At 35.7% G+C, this 23620-nt stretch overlaps 1 protein-coding gene across 1 annotated transcript; it reads right to left on the bottom strand.

Annotated features, from left to right (window-relative positions):
- Positions 1 to 361: 361 nt before the first annotated feature.
- Positions 362 to 9931, bottom strand: LOC132059719 (uncharacterized). The gene is made up of 16 exons (XM_059452460.1): positions 9747 to 9931; positions 7487 to 7886; positions 7141 to 7269; positions 6514 to 6618; positions 5348 to 5637; positions 4903 to 5219; positions 4040 to 4080; positions 3887 to 3955; positions 3709 to 3809; positions 2930 to 3008; positions 2720 to 2818; positions 2567 to 2635; positions 1958 to 2007; positions 1084 to 1165; positions 903 to 997; positions 362 to 803 (listed from the first exon to the last, which is right to left on the bottom strand). Exons 1-16 carry the CDS (start codon positions 9875 to 9877, stop codon positions 698 to 700), a joined length of 2163 nt encoding a protein of 720 aa, XP_059308443.1. The 5' UTR covers positions 9878 to 9931; the 3' UTR covers positions 362 to 697.
- Positions 9932 to 23620: the final 13689 nt, after the last annotated feature.

The raw sequence follows: 23620 nt of genomic DNA, 5'->3' as shown, positions 1-23620 counted from the left end.
CTAACGTTGTATTATATATAAAAAGATTAATTTACTCAAAAAGAATCTTTAGAGCATGATCTGAAAGGTTCATAAATTGCAAGAAAAATATATAAAGGGTCATTTACTAAACTGATAACTCAAAAAGGGACACTTGAGTTTCACATCAAGATTCACGTGGGTTAGGTCCCCCAAGAGGTACTACTCTCCCTGCCGAAATATTCTCAGTTCACATGGCTGAAGGAATGGTCAAGTTTACTACTATAGAACTTGCCCATATATAGCGGCAAAGCCAAAATTTTCACTAAGAAAAATCAAAATATAACTAAGTAAACACATGAAGAAGTCAAAGTGGATTCAACATAATCAGAATATAACTAAGTAAACACATGAAGAAGTCAAAGTGGATTCAACATATGGTATACATACATAAAAAACATGGTTCACCTATCTACATAGTGTAATTTCCCGCTTGCCTACTCCCTATATTGTAAAAGACTAGGGATTCCAACATATAAATGCTTCTAGCAACACCTACACTATCCGGGTAAATGGAAAACATTAACCTAAACTTTAAAACAAGAAAAAAATGTCAGAGAGAAAGAAAGAAAGCTGTAGACTGTCGTGCCTTATGTATTTTCTCATTCACATTCACTAGGGATTCCTATGAATTATTATCTGGAGTAGTAACCCGATTCCTGTCGATTTGTGTTTGATATTATGTCCCTGTGTTCTTCCTAGCTGCCGTCAATCCTGTAAACGGGAGAATTATGTCTGTCGTCCTTTGGATTATGTCTTCGAACGATGGACGGAGTGCTGGATTGCTGTTTGTATTTATCGAAGAAAACGAGGTTTAGTTCGAGTTCATGTTTGCATACTTCGATGATAACATCAAACGGAAACAAAAATGAGAGAACAAGTACCTTTGCCAACAATCATTGATAATTGCAGAAACTCGAGTATCAAGATTCTCAGGAATTTCCAATCTACGATCCATAAATCCAACAACTCCTACAACCTTTAAAGGGAAATATCCATTGGTTCCAATTGTAATTACTAAGACGAAAACCTGGCCAGAGAGTTAAGAACTAAGAAGAGATTCACCTGGACAGAATTAAGGTTGCTCCATGGAATAGATTCAGTCATTAACTCCCATAGGATCACTCCGAAACTAAAGACATCAGATCTGTGCGACAGTGGAAGAACTCCGTTAGAAAGCTATCCCAATTCCATTCCAGGAAAAGAAAGCTCAGGGTGTGTTTGGTATGAAGGAAAATGTCCACGGAAAATGTTTTCTTGCAAACTGAAAATTAAGTGGTTTTCTTATATCTTTTCTTGTGTTTGGTACGTAAGCAGAAAATATTATCCGAAAAGCATTTGTATCTAATGTAGGCAAACACTATAAGAGTTGGGGATAGGGGTGTGGGGGTGGTGGGGATGGGGGCTATGAGGGTGGGGTGGGGTGGAGCTTGGTGGAGGTGAGGATGAGACAATCAATATGTAATGTCATTTGTGGAACTTGTTTTCCCGACTATTAAGAAGTCATTTTCCTCATTTTTAAGGAACCTGTTTTCCTACGGAAATGTTTTCCGAAAATTTTGACCAACCAAACATGGGAAAATTGAAAAATATTTTCCTCCGTACCAAACACACCCTCAATGTTGACCAATTTCCGGCAAGCTATTAGTTGTAATTGATAGTAGAATGTACAGCAATATAAATATATCCACACACAAAAAGAGAAAAGAATTCTTGCTTAGTAAACAACATTTTGCACCAGGAAACAAACACTGCTACTCTTTAGGGATAAAATGGTTCCCGCAGTTCTATCATTGTCTTCCTATTATTGAACTTGTTCCTTGGGGAAAAAAGGCACAAAGGAGCAAGGGCTCAAGCAAATGAGTCTCAACCATCCACCTAGTCACCTACCCAAATTAACGGACACAGAAATATTTAATGCAAGGTTTTGGGAACTTACTTTTCTGTTGAAGGTTCATTTCGAAGTACTTCAGGAGCCATCCACTGGGGCTGCAGTGATCAAGAAAAAGAAAACAGACAGGTAAAGGCATAATTAGGAGTGGCAAATGGTCGGGGCTGATCGGACATGGGCGGGTCGAAAACGAGTTAAACAAAAATGGATAAAATATCCTACCCGTCCATATTTAACATGGATAAAAAATGGGTTAACTGACGGATGATATGGATATCCATATTATCCATGATTTTAGGAATAGTAAGGTGAGAACACAAGCTAAAAGCCAAAATAAGCTTAGACTCTCAAAAAGCAAGAACTCATGAAAGATAAGAAGCAGACAAATAGGTATTGATAATATGGTTATCCACATTATCCATCTAGATATCCATTTTCAGTGGATAATATGGATATTATATGGATAATATCCATATTTGATGCTGTCTACATCACACCCCCTTGTAGTACGGCCCTTCCCTAGACCCTGCTTTCGGGGGATGCTTTGTGCACCAGGCTGCCCCTTTTTTTTTTTTTTTGTATATTCATATTTTTAAGAAGTCAGCTATATATGATGCGACCATGAGAAAAGGGAAAAAACGAAGTTAAGATGCTTACTGTCCCTCGCCCAGATTTTGTTGTTAAAAAAGTTGCATCCCTAAATCTTGATAGACCAAAATCTCCAACCTGAAGAGAAAAAATGTCATACTTATATTAACTAAAAGGGCTTTCACTCAGAAAAATTTGAAGCATCCATTTAGCAATCAGTACCTTGACGGTCCAACTTTTATCAACAAGCAAGTTTGAAGATTTCAGGTCTCTATGTACAATAGGTGGGTTTCGGCGATGCAAATAATTCATACCTCTTGCCTGAAGTCAATTAAACGAGTGTGAGAAACACCACGACTTTTTTACTAGGTCAAGTTTCACACTGAAAACATATTAGAGAAGAAAATTGATGAGTCCAAGTAGAAACCACACCACATCGAGGGCCATCCTAAGACGCCGTCTGAAGTCTAATGGCTGACTATTTCCATGAAGTGTTTTGAAAAGACTTCCCCTGAAGGACATGATGAGAATGTTGTCAAATTATTATTTAAAAATCAAACTGGACGGAGTGGCCAATCATCTGCCGTTTGTCAGTCCAGTTTTATGAGAAAATGGTCTCTTATCTTTGGTAGTAGGTTCAAAATAGTCCCTGAAGTATCACATGAGCAGTTTTGATCCCTAAGTTTGTCAACAGTGAGCACTTTTGGTCCTTTAAGTTTTCCAAAGGTGTCCACTTTTGGTCACCATCAGATATTTACCAAACTCTGATTCTTCAATTTTGATCAGGACTGTGGAAAAAAAATTAACCAGGAACACCAGAAATTTCTGTGAAAATTACAGAAACGCAACATAAAAGACTACACCAGACAAAAAAAGATAGACGAGAAAATAACAGAAATTGCACCTCAAAAGTTGCACCAGACTCTTGAAATAGACCGAAAATAACATAAACTGGAAAAACTATACATTCCAAATGTGAGTTCTTGTTAAATATTTTTTATTTTCCAGTTTCGATTAAATTTAACAATCAAAGTTTGATAAATATCTGACGCATACCAACAGTGCTCACTTTTGACAAACTTAAAGGACCAAAATAGCTCAGGTGATACTTAAGGGACTATTTTGAACCTACCACCAAAGATAAGGGACCATTTTTGTCATTTAAACTTTTCCACGGCATTCTCCCCCGGGGGAGTAGCTCAGTTCAATACCTGGGTAAAAACTCTGTCACGATGGCAGGTTTCTCTTGAGAAAATACGGCCCCCATGAATAGCAACACGTTAGGATGTCTGAGTCTTTTCATTATTTCAACCTGAAAAGCATGGTTGAACGTATATTAAGAAAATTTTGTTCTATCAAGGCAGTATCCATTGTGCTGGTATCACATACCTCCTTTTTATAATCGAGCAATGTTTCCTCGCTGCATTGATTCGCAAAGTAAACCTTAACAGCAACATCCTAAAGAAAACTTTGAGAGAACTAAGAATTTATCTATTAGTAACCTTCAAAACATAAACAAAAACTCGGGAACTAGAGGAGTACCGATCCATTCCAGATTCCATGATACACAACACCATATGAACCTAAAGGAAAGATATTGAGGTCAGTGAGAATTTCAAAAACTAAAATGTTTTTGTACTTGATAAAAGGCTCGGCATTACATAATGATACATGAAAAGAGTAAACTAGGCACCACGCTTCTTCCAAAGCATACTGCTTTCTAGATGTATATGATGATATCTATACGGATGGATCTTATATATATAGTAGAATGAAGCACCACATGGGTGGATATGTATATGAATTCTACCAAATTCAGGTAACAATTTCTGCCCTTAAATGTTTTTGTACTTGATAAATGATAAAAGGCTCGGCATTATATAATGATTTATGCAAAGAGTAAACTAGGCCCTATTTTACCAGTTTCAGGTAACGATTTCTGCCCTTCTAGCAGATTTGGGCTGGTCAAAAATGGGCTGAGTTAATAAACGGGTGGGTCACAGTTACTTGGGCTGAATTGAGTTGGGCTTAAATTGGCTAAAAAGCTACCAACTCGACCAATTCTTACTAAGTTTTAATTTCTTTGTTTGTTCTTTCATAATTTTTGAAGTACATAATAAACTATGTTTTCTTCATTGCGGCTATATATAACATATCAAACAAAAAAATGTCTTTTTTGAAAATATTTTGACAAGATTTCTCATGGGTCAATTTGGGCTACATTTCAGCCCAATTTTAAGATGGACTGAACGTGTTGGGCGGCGGTCATGTTCTCATAGGCTAATTTTCCACCCCTAGTACGAAGGAACTACTCCTTGAATAAAATTTTGTCCAATGGTACATTAGCATTTAGCTCAAAAGACAAAGATCCATATGTAAATAATGGCAAGATTACTCTACTTTACCTCGTCCAATTTCCTCCTTTAGGCTAATATCTTCCCATACAATTTCACAATCTACTATCAGGCTCGACTCATTCACCTCAATTTTGTTTGATGAATTTCCGTGGCTGTCAGTGCTCCCCACTGACTGTGGTGATTGGTGGTGCTCCAAAAGCTGCTGCGGTGAATCTTCCGCCCCTGACGATTTTGCATTCTCAAACTGTCTCTTAAGCTCTTCATTATTCATAAATGTTCCTGGAATCTCTTCATGAACTTCAACTGCCTCGAAAAATTCATTGGAGTTGGCAGAGGCAAATCCAGGATTTGAAGTATATGGGTTCCTATAACAATCTCAAATTAATCTATAATGATGACTGGATGCACAATCAAATATTTATAAATTTTTTATGGAATTTTTAGTACATAGACAGGGTATGAGCAAAAGCTACTGGTTTCCGGGAACCCGTACCTAAAGCTTTGGATCCGCCGCTGTCCTTCAGGACCCTCTACAACACCATGACCAGTTGTTGGGGCACACATTATTCCTGGATCACAACAAGTTCCTTTCTGGTTTCTCTGAAGGCGAGGTTGTGCATCAACAAAGTGACAACATTTTTCCGTAGAATCAGGTGCTGTTGGTGAATGTGGTTCAGCTACATTCTCACGAACAGGAGTATCGTCGCCCCCATTATGCTGACCCTTCTCTTTACCAAGGTGCCCCAATCCTGCAATATTCAGCTTTGACATAACCTTTGCTGCCTACAATTGTTGCAAACTCGTCATTAGAAAAAACATCCAGCTTTAAACATATAGCACATAATTATCAAAAACTCTTATTTGGACCTAAATTCTTCTCTTTAACTTCTAATTTCTCCCCCAGTTTTGCTTAGTTCAAGTGACCCCCAAGGCCCCAACAGCATTCAGTTTTCCAAGAGAAAGCTATGGGCTCGGCAGAACCCAGTAATTTTAGTCAACATCCTGTATTTTTGTTACGAAATTCACTTAATATGTATAAATAATTCATCAAGAACCAAGTAAGCTAAATTTTTTTAGAACTCTGAACCCATAAACTCGGATTTTCGGCTCCGCCTTTGATTTTCCCCTCTACGCTGAAAACCTCTTTATCCTCCCCCCTCCCCACCTCTGTTTCAATTTGTTTGTCTTACTTTCCTTTTTATTCTTAGTCTGTTTCAGAAAAAATGTCTCTTTCTCTATTTAGTAACTCTTTACACCCAACATCCTACAGGCATATTTAAGACCACAAGATTCAAAGGGCATTTTGGTACATTACACATCTTTAGTTTAAGACTACAAGATTCAAAAGTCTTCTTTTATTTTCTTAAACTGTGTGCTGAGTCAAACTAAGACAAACAGATTTGAACAGAGGAAGGTGTTTGGTTTCAGTATCACTCCTTGTCACAGAAGGTTTACAATCGGTTCTCGAACTTCATCTAGATCCTTCCATGACTACTCTAATAAACCTTATCAGATATATTATTAGCACAAATAAGCTGTATACAAGACCATGAAGGTAATTGCCAGCTAATCTTTTCAAAGAAATTAATAAAGCCAAGAAGGAAGAGAGGGACATCAAATAGAACAATACTCCAGACGTATAAAGAATCAGGAAATTACAATTTTGGAAGGCTGAGCGATGTCAAATGTAGATTCATCCTTCTCAGTGCTCTCTGCATTAGCTCTATTCTTCCCACCGAGCAAACTGAAACTCAGCCGTGTCGCCTGAAATGATAATATTACCTCATAAAATGTCTTTTCAATCAATGGGAAGCAAGCAAACCAACTACCTCACACTTACAGGTAGGACCGTAGGGGTGTCAAATGGGCGAGTTAGGTTGGATTTTTGAGCATGTCAATGAGTCGCCTAAAGTTACTTGAGCTGAAATCGGTTGGACTAAAATGGGCTCAAAAGCAAGTCATAATCCAACCAGCCCAATTCTTACTAAATTTTAATTTCTTTACTTGTTCTTTTATAAAAGTATAAATACCTAACAAAAAGTTATTTTTTTTCTTTATTATGACTATGTATAACATATCAAATAAAAGAAAAAGTCTTTTTGAAAATATTTTGACAAGGTATCTATGGGTCAATTTGGGCTACATATCAGCCCGGTTTTTACATGGGCTGAAATAGGTTGGCTAAAATGGGCTGAGCTAATAAATGAGCGGGTTAATGACCAGCCCAAACTTGATCGGGATGGGCGGGCCATGTTTTCATGAGCTAATTTTGTCACCCCTACTTACAGGTGCTCTGGGTGGCTTCAGTGATTTCCCTTCTTTGGTGTCTAACTCAGCCTCATCCCTGTGCCCCACATCTGCAGATGTTGTATCACATGCATCTTCTCCACGCTTCAGTGAGAAAACTTTCGAGGCCTGAAAATCAGGAAAAAACAAGGGATAATTATTCAGAAAGTTAGACTAAATTCACTACTAATCAAACAAGAACTAGCGACGAACAAATTCTGTAGCTAAACAGCAAAATCCGTCACTAATCCTATTTAGAAACGGATTAGCGACAAAGTTCGTAGCTAATTCTAGTTTTTCCGTAGTGATTGTTTATGAAGCACACCGACAACACGATAATAAGCACCAGATTCGAAACAGATGATGCGATTTGTGGTCGTTGATTCCATTGAATCCTTTTGAAATTTATTCCTCGTGCACCAGGTTGATGATCATTATCCTCCTCATGAGTACTACTTGTATCCTTTGAGTTCACATTAATGAATGAAGCTGCGTCGTTTGAAACAGTGATAATACCAAAAAGCTCACCGTCTTCATACAACGGGCTTTTCGTCATCATTGCCTTAAAGATCTGACCTGACCTCTTCTTACAAGGAAACAGACCCGACCATGATTGTCCACAGCTCAATCTTTCCCTGGCAATCCTAGCCAGTTGATGATATTCTTCACAGATAAGAAATTCAGTGGTAATCTGTCCAAGTACTTCATGCTCTTTATAACCATAAAGTATTTCAGCAGATCGGTTCCTGCAAGAGAAAAACTTCCTCGTGTCATATGCAATTCACAACCAACAAGAGCACCTAGAGTTCTTTTTTTTTTTTTTTTAATAATCGTGGTGTCAGGTCCAGCTTGCGCACACCTCAACTAATTCCACGGGATACCTGCTATCTCCCACCAGCAACAGGTACCACGTAACTCTGTCCACCATGGCTGGGACAGATGGGAAGAAAGCACCTAGTGTTTTTTGTCTCTGCTAGGGAACTGAACCTAAGACCTCATAGTTCTCAACTCACTTCATTGACCACTAGACCACACCCTTGGGTGCGCACATCATGAGTAGTTATTCGTATTGAAATAATATTGGGAATTGAACTTGAGACCTAATAGTTCTCAACCCAGGAGATGCGGCCACTTGTTTGCGGATATGATAATTGTCAAGACAAGGTTGTGGCCTAGTGGTCAATGAAGTGGTAGAAGAACCATGAGGTCTTAGGTGACAAAAACACTAGATGATTTCTTCCTATCTGTCTAAGCCTTGATAGACAGAGTTACCTGGTACATGTTGCTGATGGGAGAAAGTAGGTATCCCGTGAAATTAGTCAAGATGCATGCCAGCTAGAGTCACTAATCAACTATGCCTCAGCCTCAAACTAGTAGGGGGTCGATGAAATGGACCCTCTAAATATACTTCGATATCAGGCCCATTCCAATATCATTTTAAACTTGTCTTTTAAAGCAAATTAGTTTTCTCAAAGTCCCACACTTACCTCTTCTCAGACCTAATGTAAGTGTAACAACATGCTAACTTAACTCAAACTAGTCTTTAGCTGAAGTAGTAAAAGCGAATGAGTAAAACTACAATCAATAGTGGTGCCTAATTGATTTACTACTTGCTAACATAACTTTGAATCGGAAAATTTGATCAACGTTAACTGATGGAGGTAGTCTTAGCAGCTATAAAGGTTATCGCAAAAATGTGATTCTTCCAGTGTTCAAAACTCGAAAATGCTATCTCCAGACAAATCCCACTAAGCATCAGCCATCTAGCAGTTTAATCAAGACTTACAAAGCATCCTATAGAGAAAGGGGTCTTAAGCAATGAATCGCATGATCACTAACTCCAAACAACCAATTCAAGTTTTCAAACATAATTAGAGCTAGGCAATCACATTCAAAGCCTTGTTTTTTCAAGAAAAATAAATCAATCAACTACACCGCAATCCCAAACTAGTTGCAGGTAGAGGCGAACGTAGTCTTTGATCAATGGGTTCAACTGAACCTAACATTTTAGACGATAAATACATATACATGTAAAAGAGACAGCTAAAGTTTTTAACAAATACAAATCCCAAACCTTAGTGCTAAAAATTGAACCCATCAAGTTTAAATCCTAGATTCGCCTCTGGTTGTAGTTAGCTATACAACAACAACAACAACATGCCCAGTATAATCCCACAATGTGGGGTCTGGAGAGGGTAGAGTGTACGCAGACCTAACCCCCACCTTGAAAGGTAGGGCGGCTGTTTCCGAAAGACCCTCGGCTCAAGAGAGAAAACAAGACAAGACAAAAAGTCAGATAGGGACAAGCATATCAAAAACAATATGAAAACGAGGAATAACAAAAGCGAGAAAGTCTTGTAGTTAGCTATACAAATCCTCTAAATCCATTCCTTCACATACAACCAATTGATGGCATTTTAAACAGAAAAAGAAGCAATTTTTCGAAGTAAATCTAGCTCAAGTCAACTTCAATTTACCAACTCATAAAAACTCAAAATATCAACAAAGACCAACTCAAATCAAACATCACTCATTACAAACAAAGTAATTTCACTTCCAAATTCAAAGTTTAAAAAAAAAAAAAAAAAAAAAAAAAATTTACTTACCAGTAGATAATTTCCCCTGTAACAGCTTTACTAACATGAACTGCATGACCCATATAATTCAACACATTTCTGTACGGACTACCAGTATTAAAAAAACCAGGAACACAAAATCCCATTTCATTTGAATCCATATTTCTCTCTTTTTTTCTCTTGTAATAGCAAGTTGAACCTTTCTAAAAGTTTCTTATGACAAGTTGACTTGTCGCCGGCACAACCGTGCATGGCGGCCGGAGGCAGTGGTGGTGGCAGTGGACAGAAATGAGCATTTTGGTTGTCATTAACTTTATTTTGTTTTTGTTTTGTATATTGTTTCAATTCTTGATTTAAAAATTGAGGTTTTTAATTGTTTTTTGTGGTCAAGTGGGTGTCTGACACGTGTACTTTGTCAGCCAAGTGAAGCTATCAGATATTGTCAACTGGGGTAGCGTGGGCATGTTACGGTACGGTATTTGAAATTTCGGTACGGTAATTTAAGTTTTCGGTTTCTGAAAATACTATATCATTATTGTACCAAATTAATTCGGTATTTTAAAGTTCGATTTCCGTATTTTACCGGTATCATAGTTTGTCCGACTTCGACTTATATATATTCATATCGTGGAGAATTATGGCTTCCGTTATTTAAGAACATTTTAATTATTATGTGCTAAACACCTTACGCATGTAAAAATATTCAAAAGAAAGTGCGAGCAATCTCTTTCGTAAATCAATTACACGAAAAGGACATTTACATCAAGATAGAGTAGTCAAAGTCCAACGTTTAAACAATTAGTTTTCTAATAATAGTATTTTTTATATTTGTTACCATTATAATACTAAGATATATGAATTGTATATGTAACTATATACTTCGGTATGGTATTCGGTATTTCGATATTTTCTTTATGAATACTGAATACCGTACTGGATACCAAACTTTTTAAAAATGCATACCAAATACCATAATATCGAAACTGCGGTATAAAAATTTTTGATTTCGGTATGGTAATCAGTATCTACCATACACTGGAGTGGTGGGTTTTAAATTTTTAAGGATAATTTTCTCTGTCCGTCTCAAATTATTCGTCCTGCTTTCTGAAAATTGTTATCTCAAATTATTTGTTATTTTTGAAGTTTAAGACAAAATTAATTATTTTTTTCATTTTACCTTAGTAGTTAGTGTTCAAGTGAGTAGAATCATTTGATCAAGACTCGGTATAAACCCGGGTTTGACTCTTCGTCACCGGCTCCACCGTGCATGACGGCTGGAGGTGGTAATGGTGGTGGTGGGGAGAAATGAGCACGTGAGTTGCCATTAAATTTTTTTGTTTTTGTTTTGTATTTGGATATTGTTCAATTCCTCATTTAAAAATTGAGGTTTTTAATTGTTTTCTGTGGTCAAATGGATGTCTGCCACGTGTTCTTGATTTTTTAAAATAGGGGCACTTTTATTGGTTTTTTTGGGGGGCAAGTGGGTATCTGCCACGTGTCATTGGCCGGCCAAGTGAAGCTATCAGGCATCAGCCTTTGTCAACTGGTGTGGTGAGTTTTTAATGATAATTGTTCTCTCCATCTCAAATTATCTGGCGTGTTTTATAAAAACAGCAGTTTCAAGTAGTGATAAATTCAGAATTTTCATTGAAAGGGTTCGAAAAAAGAAAAATATAGTGATTAGAATTTGAACTTGAAATTTTGAACACCCTAAACCATTGAACCAACCTCTTTTCCTGTTTTCAGGGTATTCAAAATCTATATATGTACATAAAAAGTGAAAAAAGACCTTATATATACAGTATAATATTTTACCGAGGGTGTTCGGGTGAACACCCTCGGGGGGCCCTATATCCTCCCCTGGTCTCAAATTATTTGTTGTTTTGAAAGTGTAAGATAACATTAATTATCATTTTTCATTTTATCCTTAGAAGTTATTGTTAATGTTATAACTGTTCAAGAACAATGAAGGGTAAACAGTAAAAAACAAACTTCCTAATTAATGTTTTTCAACGAGCATGCAAAAGAGGATCACCGTACATAATTTGAGATATAGAAGCGTATATAAGTCAAGAAAAGGGTAGAATTGGTAAAATACAAATATAAGTTCTTTGATTCATCAAAAAAATAATTTTTGACTAGTGGATATAATTGAACACATTCCTGTACCTACTACCAGAAAAGAGAGCTCCAGGAACACAAAAACCCATTTCACTCGAATCCATTAATTTTTCATTTGAATCCATATTCACAGTCTATTAACCCTTTTTTTTTTAATTTGGATATTGTTCAATTCTTGATTAAATTGAGGTTTTATATTGGTTTTTTGTGGTCAAGTGGGTGTCTGCCAGTGTTCTTGATTTTAAAATTGTTGTTTCAAATTATTTGTCTTTTTAGAATTTTAAAATAACTTTAATTATTTTTGTCCATTTCACCCTTAACAATTATGTTCATTTTACCCTTAGTTGTTATTGAAGAATACAAACAACTCAATTATTGGATGATGTTATAATTGTTCAAGTATCAGTGAAGATAAAATAGTTTGACCAAGACTCAATATAAACACGGGTTTGACTCGTTACCGGCTCCACCGCGAATGGCGGTTGGAGGCGGTGGGGACAGTTGTAGTGGTGGTGGTGGTGGTGAAGGAGAGAAATGAGCATGTGGATTCTGATGGAGGTGGCTATTTACTGGTAAAATTTTCAGTTTTTGAATATTGTTCAATTCTTGACTTTAAAATTGGAGTTTTTTAAATTGGTTTTTTGTGGGGCAAGTGGGTGTTTGCCACTAGAGGCGAATTTATGATTTTAAGAAGATGGATTCACCAACGTTAAAGGCGGCTTAGAATTTTTCTTTTGAAAAAGGACATCAAAAGTGCATTTGGTAGGGTTCAATCCGAGGACCTTACGGGATTAAACCCAACACTTAACTAGTCCTCCACTCGGTCTTGTTTGACCATGTGTTCCTTCGGTTAATATAAGATATATTTTAAGAATAATATATTGAGTTTAGTTGGGGAACCATGAGTTCACGTGACCCATTTTTTAGTGATAAATTCGCCCCTGTTTTTGCCACGTGTTGTTTGCCGGGTGAAGCCTATAAGCTGTTGTCAACTGGTAGGTGGGTTTTAACGATAATTATGAGTCAAGCAAATAGTGTAATTGGTAATAAGCAAATATAAGTTTGTTGATTCGTGGAGAAGAATCACGTAAGATTGGTGGAAGAAGTCTTTGAAATTAGTCAAGGTTATTTTTGTTTTGCTGTATTTGCCCTTTTTCGTTTTTGGATATTTTGATTATAAAATTGGAATTAGATTTGACCCCCAAAATAATATGGAATAAGATATTAGAGTTTGGTTGCTTACGTTCAACCATATATATAATTGTTTTACACCTTAGATTAATCAAAGTCTAATGATCGTACGTAAAAAGAAGAAAAAAATTAAGAGCACCGGCGGACCCAACAAGTTCGAGGATTCGGCATAATCCACAACTTTTGACCTGAATCATATAGTATATACATGTAAGAAACAAGTATAGTATATCTCAGAACATCATATTCTCAAGTTAGAATTCACGACGTCTAAAGCTTAGATTAGTCACCGATCATATGTCGTATTTTGGAAAAGATTTCAAGCTTATTGACATTTTACGCTCTTAGTTAGAAGAGTTGATAATCATAAAAAATGTATAGGGCAAAATCCGTAGATACCAAGTGGACGTATCAAAATATGATACGTAGCAATGGTGACAGGTCAGATTCGAGCCAACAAGCAAGAGGCTCTGGGAAATCATACGAAGTTCCGGAGGAGTAATTCGGTAGGCTGCTTCTGGAGGCAGAAACTACAAAAAGCCTGGAGAAGCATGTCAACTCACCGGTTAAAAGTCATTTTCGGCTTATCTACGTGTTGGGTAAAAAATAAAAGTGCCTATAAGCCAAAATCAGTCGTAAGCAATAAGTTGGTCATTCCTAACTCATTGTTTTTCAGCTTATAAGCACTTTAGTTTGACCAAAGATTTTACTATTCAATCCCTATTATTATTTTGCAATCTCTCAAATACCCTTGCTGAAATAAAACCCCTAACCAAATTCATGATCTGATTGCTGAGAGTGTTTATTATAGTTGAATGTAAATAAATTAGCAACAACCAAAATTTCATTAGGCATTTGTTTATTTTATGCAAATATTTTAGTACATTTTAAGTATGTTTTGCACGATTCAAATTAGTATTTGTTATATCATAGATTTTGATTATCTTTTAAATTATCATAAAAATGATATATATATATATATAAAAAAGATAATCTAAATTCTATATTAAAGATAATGAAACATAAATGATTTTATAATTGAATCAATTGAAAATCATGTGAAAATCACTTTTTATTAGTCTAAACAACTTTAAGGATTTGAGTTTCATCCCACTAGTTGAGCAAGTTACAGAAGTGGGTGATAAGGGTAAAGCTCAGCAAGGAGAAACGGAGGGCATATCAGCCGCATTGGATGTCATGGTAACTCCTCAACCTACCCCATCTGATTCTTCACTTAAATTGGGATTTGGCCCTTAACCAATTAAAGGTCCTAATAATATGGCGTCGACAAGTACTAACCCACCTAGGGTTGTACCGATCAACACCAATCAAACCAATAGGGTTGTACCAGACCCAAATACAACTCAGGCAACTCCTTGGACAACCCTATTTGCACACAACAAAGCTGCAACCCATGGGCTAGCACTAAAATACATTCCCCCTGAGATAATTAATGAGCAACCTGTGGTAAAGTTGGTGAAAAAAGAGGCCGATAAAGAAATACTGAAGTGGCAAAGTTCTCTAATTGCATATTTCATTGGAGAGGCACCGGGGCATAATGTTATGAAGAGATATATTGGACAATTTTGGGCTATGGCTGCTGAACCTGAACTGTTTTATCATGAAGAGAGGTATTGTGTTGTTCGATTCCAGTTGATTGAAGATATGAATGAGGTAATTTACTCTGGACGGTATTCTCTCAATAGCAAGCCTATAATATTGAAACCATGGACTCTCAATTTCGACTTTAGCAAAGAATTTCCAATTGAGATCCCTTTATGGGTAAAGTTCCCAAAATTGCCCATGTCCTGCTGGATCTGACAGAATCCTTATATAGAATTGCAAGTGTGATTGGTATCCTATTCATGCTGATGAGTGCACAGCAAATCAAACTAGAATATCCTTTGCAAGGATGTTAATTGAGGTGAATATTACTAAACCATTACCAAATGAAATTAGAATACAAGATCCTAATGGGATGGAATTTGTTCAGAGTGTGACTTATGATTGGAGGCCAAAATTCTGTCCAACTTGCTCAATGATTGGGCATGTGTGCCCTTCACAGATTAGAAAGCCTCCTCAGCCACCAAAAATACCTAAGGAGCACAACAAAAGAAGGCAAGACCCCAAGAGGATGGTGCAACATTGGAAGTTCAGAGGGTTAATGCTAGTGAACTCTACTTAGGAATCTATATCAGAACAACGGAACCAGGGGCCGGCTGCACCAATTGATCATCCCAATCATGTGACTGACCCAAAAATAGTGAGCAACCCTATACCAAATAGAACTGATATTGGAAAACAGACTGCTACTACCAACTTGCAACAACTGGAGCATGTGAAGGATGTTGTGGTAACTCCTCCAACACAGTTTCCTATCATAATCACATCCCTATCCCAAAATGTAGCCATGGCCGGAGACCAGATCAATCAACCAATAGTGCAACAAGAAAGCGATCAACCTGTAAATCCAGAACTTAGTCTAGAAAATTTTCCTGTTTTGCAATCTGTGCCAGTTCACAAAGGGAAATTTGGTGATCAAAGAGAAAATAGAGTGCAGCAACAACTCCCTCCTAACAGAGGAGGTCATAGTACCGTGTAGATGAGCTGGCTTACATGGAATGTGAGGGTTATCAATAAATGGCACAAGCAAAAAGAATTAAAGCAGTATCTCAACACTAATCACATCAAACTTGCTTGCCTAGTGGAAACAAGAGTTGAAGCACACAAGCAGCAAAAAATCACTAATAATGTCTTCCCAGGTTGGGATATCATATGTAATTATCAGGAAGCAGTCAATGGTAGAATATGGGTTGCTTGAGATCCAAATTATTACCACATCTTGCATATATGTTCTACTGCTCAGCTGGTCCACTGTCAAGTGACCAGGCCTGGAAGTACCTGATGGGTATAAATTATTCATGTAATTTCAATATAAAAATATAATATTTTAAAAATAAGACATGAATAATTTATATCATATTCTCGCACTTTTCTGACAAATCTTGCAGGAAAAAAATACATGGAAAAAGAGAAGAAGCAAGAACTAAAAGCCAAGAAAGGAGGATGCATCCGTGACAACTTCACCAAAGACTACACAAAGTCAAGAGAAACAAAGTTATGACAAATTCTCACCAAAATTTCATGATAAATTGCTATGCCAATTTCTCAAGATTGCATAATAATTTGCCATGCCAATTTCTCAAGATTGCATGATAATTTTCCACGCCAATTTCTCATCAAGGAAATATTATTATATTGAATTTCTCTTGCAATGTCTCTCCAAGATTTCTAGGAATTTTTCTTTTAAATAGGCATATGTTTTGTAGAAGAAAGGAGAACCCATCTTTCATCTTATTTGCATCGAAGAGTGAAGAGGACACAAGAACTAGTCTTGGTGTCTCTCTTGGCTCTTTCTTATAGTAAAAAAAATATTCTCTTAGTCTTTATTTGTATTTAGTTTTCTACTCCATAATGGAGTAAGTTTCCTTGGTTGGGATATTAGATGAAGCTTGATAACGGTATTATAATAAATATCTTTATTTTATTATCTTCTTATGTTGAGATTTTCTCTTTATCATCTTTATACACCAAGGTATTTGATATTAATTATATCTATTATTGGATATAATTATATCTCTTTACAAAAATCTTTATCTTGTTATTTTATTTCTTATTCGGGAGAAGAGAACGACTTAAACAAGTTTGCTGATTTAAATGATCTTTATCTTATTTCTTTTAGTCCTAATTCTCGCGGAGGGATTAACTCAAATAAGTTATTGATTTAAATAATTTTTATCTTATTTCTTTCAGTCCTAATTCTCACGGAGGGATTGACTCAAATAAGTTTATTAATTTAAGGGATCTTTGTCTTATTTCTTTCAATCCTAATTCTCACGGAGGGGTTGACTCAAATAAGTTTATTGATTTAGCAAGAGCTAATCTAAAGAGGCTTTTGTTCACTTGGTGCACTCAACTAAGATAATTCTTGTTTGAAGCCATTACTTTAATTGGTTAACTACACTAATCGAAAGAGGTGTTATTAATTATTGTTTAATGTCACTAATTAATTATCAATAAATTAATAGTATAAGCGAGAGTGGTGCTATTAACATATTGTCGTTATGTGGAGTGATTGAATTAGAAATAAGCAATCATTCTTTAAACGGAGAAATAAGTAATAAACTTTTGATTTTATTATAATAATTTTATCTTGCCAATTCAAAATATCCCAACCTCCATCTTTTATTAGAAAAATCCAAAAATATTTCTTATTTTATTATTATAATTTTCAATACTTTTGAACAACTCTCTTTTCATCAGTTTGATCATCTCAAATGGTAACAAAAATAATACAAATATGTAGTCTAGGTGGTTCCAATCTCTGTGGGATGATATCTTAAACTTTACTATAATTTGACAGAGTACGAGCAGAAAATACCTATGCACATTGGTCTCGTCAGTACCCTATCTTGTCTGATCACTGTGGTATATGGTTTTAACTCAATAGAGAACAGAAAGCAGTTGTGGAGCAAACTTGAAGAAATTAGACAAAGGATTACTCAAACTTGGCTCATAGGAGGAGACTTTAATGCAGTTTTCACCCAAATGACAGGCTATTTGGTGCACCTATTATAGCAACAGAATTGAAAGATTTTTCAGGGTGTATTCAGCACTTGAGTTGAGTGAACTATCTTGGAGAGGTGACTACTATACTTGGTCTAATAAGCAGTTGGGAATTAGCAGAATATGCAGTAGGATAGACAAAATGTTTGGCAATGCAGAATGGATGATGCAATGGGGTTATGTCATCACTAACTATGATTTGCCTAATGTATCTGATCATGCACCTATGGTACTCCATGTTGAAAGGACTCAAAGATCTGGTAAAATCCCCTTTAGGTTTTTCAATGTTTGGGCTGACCATTCAAAATTCAATACTATATTAGAACAGGGTTGGAACAGATAGGCACCTAACGGTCAGATGGCTAATGTATAGCACAAGCTCAAAGGGTTGAAGGGTGATCTCAAGAAGTTAAACAAAGAAGAATTCCAAACCATTGCTGCTAAAATCTCCCAAAGGCGTAATGGAACTCTTACAAACTCAGGAACTAATCATTCACCAATGTTCTGATGCTTTGCTCATAAAGGAAAAGCAGTGTCTAGTGGACATAGAGAAATAGAGTCTTGTTGAAAAAGTATATTGAGGCAGAAATCAAGGGCACAATGGATTAAACTAGGTGATGCAAACAACAAATATTTCTCAGTCATGATTAAAGACAGAACTAACTAGTGCGTGGAACTCACTTCCCTTACCGGTATAAGATTGACAGAACCACATGACATACAAGAAGAGGTGATAAATTTTTACAAAGGGCTTATGGGATCTGCTGGTCAATCTCTACCTGTAGTGAATAATGTGATTATGAAAAAGGGATCAGTTTGAACTCATGCTCAGGGGATGGAACTGTGTAAAGAGGTTACTGAGGTAGAAATAGATGAAGCTTTAAAATCCATTGGAGATGATAAGGCCCCAGGGGTAGAAGGCTATAATGCTTATTTCTATATAAAAAAAATTAAAAAAAATAAAAAAAAAAAAGCTTGGCCAACTATCAGATTAGATGTCATTGCTGTTGTTAAAGAATTTTTCCACACTGGTAAAATGTATAGACTCATCAACTGCACTGTTATCATATTGGTACCCACGACTGCTGCCCCAATTAATATCAAAGAGTATAGACCAATTGTTTGCTGCTCAATTCTATACAAACTCATCGCCAAGGTATTATCAGCTAGAATTCAATAGGTTATTGCTTCTATCATATATAAGTCTCAGTCTGGATTTATCCCAGGGAGGAAAATAGCAGATAACATAATCCTTGTTAATGAATTAGTCAGAGCATACTCCAGGAAACATATATCACCTAGGTGTATGATAAAGATTATCTACAGAAGGCCTATGACTCTGTAGAATGGATATTCCTAGAACAAGTACTTGAAGCATTATGTTTTCCTACTAAATTCATTCACTGAATTATGGAGTGTGTGCATACATTACTCAGTATTGATCAATGGTGAACACTGAAGCTTTTGATGCTGCAAAAGAACTTAGACAAGGGGATCCAATATCCCCTTATTTATTTGTTATTGCCATGGAGTACCTTAGCAAATTCTTACACATACTCAAGGAGAACAAAGAGTTTAAATTTCACCCTAAATGTGCCGGACTTTGTATCACCCATCTGTGTTTCGATGACCTATTATTGTTTGCTAGAGGTGATCAAGCATCTGTTGCTGCCCTATACCAATGTTTCCAACGGTTCTCTCAAGCATCTGGACTACAAGCAAATGTTGGTAAAAGTTCATTCTATTTTAGGGGTATCATAATGCTATTCAGATTCCTCTCCTTTAACAATTTGGATTTGGGTTTGGCACACTGCCTTTCAAATATCTGGGGATACCCTTGTCCACCAAAAAATTAACTGTACTTTAATGGACTCCACTAATAGAGAAAATAGTAGCAAGGATTTCCTCTTAAACTTCTAAGAAACTCTCTTATGGGGGAAGGGTACACTTGGTGCAATCTGTACTATTTGGAATCTAATCTTATTGGGCCCAGTTGTTTGTCATACTTGCAGCTGTGTTGAAAGTAATTGATGGATACTGTAGGAGTTATAGTTGGTCAGGAACAAAAACAATTACTAAAAAGGCACTTGTGGCATAGGATAACATGTGCCTACCCAAATCAGCTGGTGGCTTTAACTTGATTAATATTCAGATCTAGAACCAAGCTGCAATTGCTAGAACTTGTTAGGATTTAGCTCATAAATCTGACAAACTATAGATCAGATGGATCCATAATTACTATATCTAGAACCAACAGTTCTTCACTATGCCAAGTCCAAATCAAGGACATCTTGAATCCAGAGATCATCTGTTTGTGCACTGTCACTACACTCAGGCCTTATAGCAAAGATTACTGATATGGTTAAACAGAACTTGGTTCAATGCTAGCTCATGGGGGCAACAGGAAAACTAGATCATAGCAAATATAAAGGGTAAATCACAGGTTGCTCAGATATTGAAGCTGGTATACACAGAATTTGTACATGCAGTATGGCTTGAAAGGAACCAAAGAGCTTTTGAAAGTAGGTCGAAACAATGGGTAGTATTAGCTAGAGAAATAGCCTATGTGAGTAATATAAGCGCCCCTCCGGCCTCTGGGCATTAGATCTAAGCTACAGCAACTTTTGTTTTGATGTTGTAACTAGGTGCTGCTGCTAGATTTTGAGTTTCCATATTTTAGATAGCTATATTGTGTTGGTATGCTATGGATTTGTAAATATTTCGCTTGGTGATTAATACAAAAGGTTAGTTACCAAAAAAAAAAAAAAAAAAAAAAAAAAAAAACACAACTTTAAGGACAGTTAAGTCATTTTAACAGAAATCCTGCTTATCAGCACTTTTTCTGCCGAACACTTCAGCTGCTTATTATAAGGTTCAGCACTTTTATCCTAACACGTAACTGCTTATCTATTAAATCAGCTGCAACACTTAAAAATGATTATCAACTATTTTAAATCAACTAGGACAAACGAGCTCATAATTAGCCGCAATTTGAAACGGGAGATAAAATTGGATAATAAAACAAAATACAGGGGTATATTTACCTTTTATGTTTGATTGGTAGATAAAGAAGGATGATAATTATAATTCAACATGGTGATTTTAAGCGTAGTAAAATATTAAGTTAGTTATTCAATGGTTTAATAGTAATTGAAGATCAATAGAGTGGTTCAACTAATACTTGAACATAAACTCATTTTTTGATAATAGTTGAACATCACCGAGCTATTCTACACAGAGTAAAATATTAAGTTAGCTATTTAATAATAATTAAAGATTAATATAGTAATTCGACGAATTATTAAACATAAGCTCATTGTTTTGATTATAATTGAGCATTATCGAGTGATTGTAGTAAAATTTTACATTGGTGATTCAATGCTATTATGCTAGTTGAATATTATTTGGGTGACAGCTTGACGGGTGATCATATTGTTAAGTTATCAGCTGTTAATTGGTGTTGTGGTGGATATTAATGATAATTATAAGTCAAGTTAAGGATAGAATTGGAAATAAGCAAATATAAGTTCTTTCATTCGTCTAAAAAATAAATATTTGATTGGTGGAAAAAGTCTTTAAACTTGTTGTAAGCTATTTCCCTTTTTCCATTTATGCCCTTCTTCTCCTTCTTCTTCTTTTTTTTTTTTCTGGATATTTTGATTATTAAAAAATGAAATTAGATGTTAGTGTTTATGTTGCTGGCGTTCAACCATATATATAATTGTTTACAACTTAGATGTATCACAAAGTCAAGATCTAAATGGATTACAATAACAAAAAAAGAAAGGATCAAATTCAGTGGTGGATTCGCAGATTCAGTAGAAATATGTATATATATCTCTGTGTTTGTGGAAAAATCCTTAGTATGGAGCCTTTTTCCGAATGGGCTCTACGCGGTACGAATTCGAATTTAAGCGTGATACAATGGGGGTGCCGGACACCGGACAGGAAACCCAAAATAAAAAAAGTATATACATATAAAAATCATGTACAAAAAAATTAGATATATTTTTAAAATATTATATTTTCATGTCAGAACTCACGTTACCTAAATATTAGATTCTTCATTTATCAAATGGCGCATTTGGAAAAGTTTTCAAATTTTTACTTTTATTGAAATCTTACACTCTTCAGTTATTAGAAGAGTGTATAACCATAAAAATAGAGAGTTACGAGATAAAAGAAAAAAAAAATCAAGCTACAAGAAAGGAAATTACATATCACAAAAATGCAACTTAATTAAGTTTAGATATTTATCCAATTTAGCTTGAAAACTTTTATAATGTATGGATTAGATTGATTCCAAATTCACTGATTATAAGTTTTAGATTCAATCTCTACCGGTTAGTGACAACAATATATATATATATATTTTGCTTGTAAATAGGCTTAATACGTAGTTTACCTCCGAGCTTGTAACCAACCCCTTATTACACCCCTTAACCACGAGAATCACTTTACAAACAAAACTTTTTTTGAAGTGTATCTATATATTTTGCTTGTAAATAGGCTTAATACGTAGTTTACCTCCGAGCTTGTAACCAACCCCTTATTACACCCCTTAACCACGAGCAGGGGCGGATGCACAGCCAACCGAGGGTGTTCACCCGAACACCCTCGGCAAAAAATTACAGTGTATATATAAGGTAAATTTTCTGTATTTATGTGCATATATTAACTTTCGAACACCCTCGGCAAAAAATTACAGTGTATATTCAGCTTTCTTTTTTTTCCGAACACCCTAGATGAAAATCCTGGATCCGCCCCTGACCACGAGAATCACTTTGCAAACAAAACTTTTTTTGAAGTGTATCTTTTACACACCACTTTTGTGCTCGATCATTTTTTCAAAATCTGTGTGATTCACGTACCAACAGTACTGTGGACATCTAAGCTTCTTGTTCATCGAGTAGATTAGGGTATGATATTGCTAATATATCTAGCTTGTAGTCATTTATTTTTAACCTAACCTATATAGCTTATGCTAATGACATGGAAAATATAAATGATTCTTGAATCATGACGGTGGTCTATCTATCTCATTCTACTCGATAGGACCCTCGTTAATTTAACCTGTATAATTTTTCGAAGTTGTAAACAAAGTTCTTGTTGAAAGCATACAATAAAATCTTCAAAGAGATAATGGTCAAAACACATTTGAAGTATCACTTTTTTGTGAGTTTTCTACAACTGTCATATGTTTAGCGTTTGCATTTCTTACCTGAACTATCACTAACTATTTATCAAAATACAACTCAAAGCTGACTAGGCCAAGTATTTGAATACAATTGCCAAAAGGCGTGTGACAACTTCAATTGCTCATAAATTTCGTCTACATGGCAGCGGACTCATTAATTTCGAGGTGTATTTCGATAAATAGTTGGTGATAGTTCAGGTAGGAAACGCAAACACCTGATAGTTCAGGTAGGAAATTTGCAAACAAAAGTGATACTCAGATGTGTTTTTGACCATTATCTTATTTTTTTTTTAATTAATTCCTTTAATCATTCGCGCGGAGTGCCATTTGACACCATTTTGAAACAAAAAAGAGAGTATACACCACACACCATCATATACTAGTCGATGTGTGTTTTGATAAATATTTGGTGATAGTTCAGATAAGAAACGCAAACACTTGATAATTTAGATAGAAAATGGGCAAAAAGATGATACTTCGGAGATGTTTTTTGCCATTATCTCAACTATAAACTATGATGTTATTATTTCGGCATTACACTTTGGTTGCAAAAAGTAAGGTTATGATTCTTACGATTGCATGAATTTGAATCAAAGTGGCCATGAGGTCACTTGTTGATGGATCAATATTAAGCTTCTATACCACTTAAATGAGCGTATTATCTTTTTGAATTTATTAATAGACATACATGATAACGACGACTACAATATTAATACAACGTAAAATAAAGGCTTAAGTAACTAAAACGCCCCTGAACTTGGCACGTTTT

Source organism: Lycium ferocissimum, chromosome 1 (assembly GCF_029784015.1).
Source record: "Lycium ferocissimum isolate CSIRO_LF1 chromosome 1, AGI_CSIRO_Lferr_CH_V1, whole genome shotgun sequence".
Lineage (NCBI taxonomy): Eukaryota > Viridiplantae > Streptophyta > Magnoliopsida > Solanales > Solanaceae > Lycium > Lycium ferocissimum.
The sequence above is the reverse complement of the archived record's forward strand: the minus strand, read 5'-3'. Positions and strand labels throughout refer to the sequence as shown.